This window comes from Saccostrea echinata, unplaced genomic scaffold (assembly GCF_033153115.1).
Source record: "Saccostrea echinata isolate AGI-Se365-2 ecotype Australia unplaced genomic scaffold, CSIRO_AGI_Sech_v1 ptg000062l, whole genome shotgun sequence".
NCBI classification, from domain to species: Eukaryota; Metazoa; Mollusca; class Bivalvia; order Ostreida; family Ostreidae; genus Saccostrea; species Saccostrea echinata.
In genome coordinates, this window is record NW_026889811.1 from 7,885,696 (window position 1) to 7,892,500 (window position 6,805).

At 35.1% G+C, this 6,805-nt stretch overlaps 1 protein-coding gene across 1 annotated transcript in view; it reads left to right on the forward strand.

Moving 5' to 3' along the window:
* Positions 1–25: 25 nt before the first annotated feature.
* LOC133175466 (VPS9 domain-containing protein 1-like) overlaps positions 26–6,805 on the forward strand; it is an 11,417-nt gene continuing 4,637 nt past the window's right edge. The window contains exons 1-11 of the mRNA XM_061310567.1: positions 26–135; positions 1,104–1,176; positions 1,405–1,497; positions 1,680–1,842; positions 3,573–3,681; positions 4,031–4,093; positions 4,359–4,411; positions 4,604–4,673; positions 4,800–4,885; positions 5,282–6,136; positions 6,337–6,542. Of these exons, the coding sequence (XP_061166551.1) occupies positions 61–135; positions 1,104–1,176; positions 1,405–1,497; positions 1,680–1,842; positions 3,573–3,681; positions 4,031–4,093; positions 4,359–4,411; positions 4,604–4,673; positions 4,800–4,885; positions 5,282–6,136; positions 6,337–6,542 (1,846 nt within the window). The 5' untranslated portion in view covers positions 26–60. The remainder of the gene's footprint in view (positions 136–1,103; positions 1,177–1,404; positions 1,498–1,679; positions 1,843–3,572; positions 3,682–4,030; positions 4,094–4,358; positions 4,412–4,603; positions 4,674–4,799; positions 4,886–5,281; positions 6,137–6,336; positions 6,543–6,805) is intronic.

The following is a 6,805-nucleotide window of genomic DNA, read 5'->3' on the forward strand; positions in this document are numbered from 1 at the left end:
CATCGGCATTTCTCGGAAGACGGAAGTAGCAGACAGCTGAGACTGAATCAGCCAGGCACGATGGATACCATGTTAGCTGCTGTAATGAAAAACATTGCTGATGCACTTCAGTTTGATTACAATAACAAACTAGAGGTAAAATTGTTAACTTTTCTTAATATTATATGTGCTTTTTCGTGTGCTTTATTTGTTTTAAAGTTAGAAAGTCATGCTGTGCAGTCAATCTGACAGAAGTGAAAGTTCATAATCATTAATGTAATTTTACTCTTAATAAGTACCTACAGTTATGTTATATTTCCAACATTTAGAGAAATCAGTGTATGCTCAAATGCTCCTACAATACTTTTTACTTATAATATTTATTAAAAAAAAAAAACAATCCTTCATAGTCATTTTTACAGTTCATGCAGTACATTACATATTATGTTCTGTACTCTCTCATTATATGTCAATTCTGACTATGTCCATGCACAGGGGCATCTTATCCTCTCTGTTCTCTACAGCACATATAAAAATACACCATCCCTCTATACCGCCTTGAAGTTCATACTTTTCATATGGGAAACACTATTTGAGTATACATGTATTTTTATATGTGTAGTAGAGAAAAGAGCGGATAAGATGCCCCTGTGATCCAACTGCATTCAATGATATGAATCTTTTTCCCAAGGGGCCACATGACATGAATTTTTCTATGGTTTTGGTAAAGTGCTTTACCTAAAAAAAAACATTGCAACCAGAGAAGGCATGTCTTAATCAGAGCCAAGATTCACTATTTCCGATTTCAAAATAAAGTTTATAACAATGCTCAAATCTTGGAAGAAAAAGGCAATAAAACCTCTATGCTGCAACATTTTCTGTAATCTGAGTGATGTAAAAGAATCAAAATCTCAAAATTGTAAAATAAAAAATGAGGCAATCAGACAAAATTGTACTTCTCTCTATTCTGCCAGCTTCTTATGCACAAATGTGTGATCAGAGGAAATTAAGTTTGTTGGCTGGGCTCCTCAGACTTTGTATGCACGTAATTTTGCCAAACTTAGTGTAGCTAGACCTCCCCATGAAATATTTCTCCTCATGTAACTGTCATCTTCTCCATTTAGGATGCTTATGTGAAATATGCAGAATGTGTTCTCCAAATCATGACAACTCTTCTCAAAGATGTAAAAGCCAGAGGTAAAATAAACTCATAAGAATTTATAATTGTCTTGTAGGTTAGTTGTTAAGAGCTAATTTGAATTGTACATTATGAAGAAACATGTAGGTGCTGTGATGCACTAATTTGGAGATAATTGTTATTATTTTATTTGTTCTGAGAACATTTTGTAGATAAATCAATGAATTACATGCAAGAAAGTATAAAATTTATATTTTGTCACATGTTTATATGTTTTTATTTTTTAGATAACAAAGTATATATAAGTACAGAAGTTGTGAAGTTTGTCAAACTTGGAAGTCAGTGTATTGAACGGATTGCAATTGTTGTTAACAGTCTTTGTAAGGTTCTTTTTTTTTATTCTATAGAATCACATGTATGTTTTAAGATTAATGCATACCTTCTCAAATATATTGTGAGTAGAAAAGAATTCCTTGTAAAAAATGGCTTTATAATTAGAAATACTCACACTTCACTTAATTTTATGAGCTTAAGATTTAAATGAACTGTTTTCCACAAAAAGCCAGAACATCTCCAATGCCTGACCAGAAACTTCACACTGAGATGACAGCCAGCTCACATCCGAGTACAGCCACACTAGACAGGGAACCTCACACACCAGGATTTAGATTTTCTGCTCCTGTACCCCCAATACCAGAAGCTATGGACAGACCAACCTACCAGAGGTATGATAAATCAGGTCAGGGACACACATGATGAACCCATAATGTCATCTGTCATAGAAACAATAACAACTGAAACTTCACAGTTGATGAGTTTGTGCTTACATAGGGGACACCTGTCTGAGACTAATTTCAATCAAACTTGGCACAGAGCATTCAGGGGTAAAAAAGATTCAAAATTGTTCAAATGAAGGGTAATGTGCCCCTTCCAAGGGGAAATAATGAAGGGGGATTAGGGGACTACAATAAGAGATCAAATTTTGAATGGGAATATCTTGGAATAAATCTTCTTTTCAAGAATGGCAGGGCCATGTTTAGTCATATTGATATGCAGGCATCTTTAGGTAGTGCAGATTAAATTTATTCAAGTCATGACCCAGGAGGTTATGATGGCATGGACTACAATAGGATCAAACTTTTATATGGGAATGTAACAGAAAAAATAACTTCAAAATCTTCTATTCAAGAACAGCAAGGCCATGATTACCAGTAGTTATATTCATATGCAAGTATACTCAGTTAATGTAAATTTAAGTTTGTTTAAATGCTTGCCTCTGGGCAAAACTAGGGTCACAATACGGCTTCAAAATTTTTCATCATGTTCATTGGAATAAAAAGGGAAAAAAAATCTTTTAAAAATCAACCAAAGAACAGCAGGGCCAGGGTGACCTAGGTTAGCACTGGGACCCATGGGGCCCTTGTTCAATTCTATTTTTTGTTGTAAAAGTTCATTTTAAGCTCACTTGAGCTGAAAACTCAAGTGAGCTTTTCTAATCACCTGAGGTCTGTTCAACAGAGCGAATGTTCGCGAGCGCTCACCAAAATTCTTAATCTCCAACAGAAATGTTCGCAAGCGCTCGCGAACGTTTGCTCTGTTGAACAGGCCTCTGTTGTCTGTCGTCCATCCGTCTAGAAACTTTTCACATTCTTAACTTCTTCTTAACTACTGGGCCAATTTCAATTAAAATTGGCACAAAGCATTTTTGGGTGAAGGGGAGATTAAATTGTCAAAATGAAGGGTCAAGTCTCCTTAGAAGGGGAGTTAATTAAGAAAAGACAAAAATAGGCTGGGGTCATTAAAAAATCTTTTTCTCAAGAACCACAGGGCCAGAAAAGCTGAAACTTATATGGAAGCATCTTGGAGATTGTAAATTCTTAATTGTTCAAATCATGGCCCCTGGGTTAGAGTTGAGCCACATTAGGGAATCAAAGTTTTACATTGAAATATATATGAAAACTCTTTAAAAATCTTCTTCTCAAGAACCACTCGGCCAGAAAAGCTGAAACTTATGTGAAAGCATCCTTGGGTAGTGCAGACTCTTAATTGTTCAAATCATGGCCCCTGGAGGTGGGGTGGGGCCACATTAGAGAATCAAAGTTTTACATTGAAATATATAGGAAAACTCTTTAAAAATCTTCTCAAGAACCACTGGACCAGAAAAGCTGAAAGCTAAATTCTTCAAATCATGAAACCTGGGAGAGGGTTGGGGTCACAATAAGTATTACAAGGGGGATAATCTGATGAAGAATAGCAGGGCCAAAGTTACTCAAGTGAGCGTTGTGGCCCATGGGCCTCTTGTTAGAACATATTCCTCTTGATTTATCAGTTGATATGAGCTTTTAGTATGTTGGTTTACTTTTATATCCTTATTTTTGAGGACCAGACCATTGATTATTCCTCTTGGTTGATCATTTATGAAAAAATGCAAATTATGTTTATATGAATTTTGAAGGACCAGATCACTGGGACCAATGGAGATGGCTTACAGACAGAACCAACAATTGATGAGAGCTTACAAAGCCAGACAGGCCAAACTCAATGCCAGGAATGCCTTCAACCTGGTAAGTTCAGTGATTTACATGCATAAACTATCATATCAGAATTTCAACACTTGTTTTGGAATATACATACACATACAGGTTGTGTGCTTTTTTAATAGAGAGATAAAGCAAATTTAGTATTATTTCATATCAAGTAGCTTCCTGCATTTGAAAAAAATTTGTAAGTTTTGACAATCTGAAATTTTTAAAGATTTGCTGCACAAAAAGACATTTTTCAAGGCATATTATATATATTATGAAAGTCCATGTACATGTATAGACTGTATTAAAACCATTCTACAATAGAGTGTGTAAATACAGCAAAAATAACATGATCGATTGTTTGATTTTCGAAACATCTTTTTTACAGAGTCTGACATTGCAGAGAAAGATGGCAGAAAATCTAGCAATTGCTAAACTTCAGGAAGAAGCTGTATCCTTTTGTTAAAGAAGTTCTCAGAACCACTGTAATTTGGTCTTGGACAGTCTTTTTACATCGGCAGCTTGTTCGTAAATGAACTCAAGTCTTCTGGCAACAATTACTGGTCTATTAATTGACAAACATTGCCGTCTTTGGTACTTTGTTGTGCGTCAAACAACATGAATTTCAAAATGAGTGTGAAAATGGCTCTAAACAATATCATATTCTAATATAGGTTTGTGACACCACTGAAACATTCCTTAGCAATTGTTTTTAGCTTGCCAAGAAGATGCAAGAAAGACAGAAGAGGTTGGATGAACTTGCAAATCAGTAAGTGAACAGGGCTGGGATGGAAATGTTACATTGTAAAGACATGTGGGAAAATAAAAGAAAAATAAAATCATAAAATACGCTGAAAAAGCAAAAAAAAAAAAAAAAGACACAATTGTGAAAATGAAGATATTGATAAAAATGGCTGGAAAAAATACTTTGGATTTTATCAAATGTACATTCATTTTGTAGAAAATTTGGATTTTCAGACAAGGAAACCAAAGAAATTTACAAACAAGTCATGATCTATGAGCAAGATGCTGTGAGTGGACCTATTAAATGTTGTTTTTAAATTGATTTAAAGTTGAATTTTCCTGTTGCTTTTTAATGTCAAATTATCATTGTAGTATAAGATCCAAGTACTGGTAATTTGAATTTTTTTTTTTAGAAATGGTTACATAACATGCGCAAGGAACTTGAAGAAAATCCAACAGATCAGTCTGTAATTAGTAAAGTAATGAATTTAGTCCTCAGGTAAATTTTATTATTATTTTAGTAGAGGTGTAACAATACAGCAATGCATCGATCATATTGATCACAAGGGCTCACGATACACGTATCATATCGCCATGTATGTATTGTGATACAGTACAAGATAATTTTCATTGTTTTGTTTGAAACTTCTATCGTATCATTATGTAGCTTGTGATACTCAGGCCTTAATTTTTTTTGGGGGGGGGGGGGGGGGGTATTGTATTTCAACAGGTATTAAAGCTAGAAATAAAATACATAAATGTATATCTGTATAAATCTTCAATGTCATGTCAGTCTGTAATATCTGGGGTTTTTTTTGTTTTTTGGGGGGGGGTTTTGTTGTTTTTTTTTATCCAAGAAGATATGAAAATAATGTTAGATTTTTTTTTTTCACAGCTGCAAAGATCACCCTATTACTGAAAAATTGAAAGCCTACCAATTCAAAATATATGAGAGAATCTACCCTTTGGTGTCTGATAAACTTGAAGGATTAAAACGTATAACTGTTCCTTTAGACAAGAGTTTATGGCCTTCAAAGCCAGAGGTCAAGGACACATTGCAAAAAGACAAAAACAATAAAGATTCAGGAGACAATTTTGAGGAGAAAGTGAGAAGTCACAGTTTAGAGGAGACAACTCTGAGGAAAGATTCCAGTGCAACATCCTTAAGTGAAGGGGAAGATGAATCTAAAAAAGAGATGAAAACAATGGAAGAAATCAGTGAAGATGTTAAGGAGGATCTTGAAAAAGCCATGGACATGGGTGATAAACTACAGCACAAACTGGAGGAAGATAGAGAGAAAACTATGAAGATGGCCAAGAGGATTTCTCTGGATGTTGAGACATACCAAGCTGAAAACATGGATGATTTGTTTGACGATGAAGAGGAGGAGGGAGAAGATGGAGAACATCATCCAGAAGAGGAGAGAAGTATTGAAAGCCAGGACAGATCAGATACAAAAGAGAAGATCAGTTCTGGAGATGTGAAAGAAGAGAGTTTTATTAAGGACAGAAGTGACTCAGCTCAATCACTGGAAGTTCCTGAAGAAATAGAGAGACTGAGGGTTGAGGCACACAAGAGACACCTTAAGGGAATATCTGAGGATGTTCACCGCTATTTTGATAAGCTACAGGAGATGTTTATATGTGTGTATGAGCAACTGAGCTCTCCCGAGGGCAGAGATTACTGTTATTCCAAGCTGGAAGAGCCTTTCTTTAAACCTATCTGGCAGTATTTGCTTGCATTGTACAGGTATACAATAATTTATAGATCGATGTATATAAAATCTTGAAATCTGTGTCAATATGGATATAAATCAAGATACTGTTGAACTTAAGTTTTTTCATAAAATGTCAGTAATTTCAAATCTGGAAATCATGTACAGATGTAATGTGGGCAATTTTGCTTTCAGTAACTCTAAATCTAAAATTTTAGCTATACACTTTATTTAGGTATGCTAACAAGTCCTCTGAGCTGCAGGTTGCACATGTTATGACAGTTCATATGAACTCCTTACCTGAAGCTCTTGGGGTGAAAAAGAAATTGCAGTTGCAGTCACATGACCAAGATCTGACCTACATTCCATACAAGCCAGCAATTGAAGAGCTCCAAACCATTTCTTCACAAGTTACTTTACTTGGGAAATTAGAGTGTTTGGGTATATAATTTATTTCTTTGTTTGAGTGGGTTTCTTTTTAGTTCACCTAAACCAAAGGTTTGGGCTGTTGCTGTTGTCATCCTTGTTGTCATTGTAAACTTTTAACATTTTCATCTTCTTCTCCAGAACCACTGGTCAATTTCAAACAAACTTGGTACAGAGTACAGAATATCCTTTGGTGGGATTGAAGTTTGTTCAAATGAAGGGCCAAACCCTCTTTCAAGGGGAGATAATAAAGAAATAGTGAAAAATTGGAGGGTCTC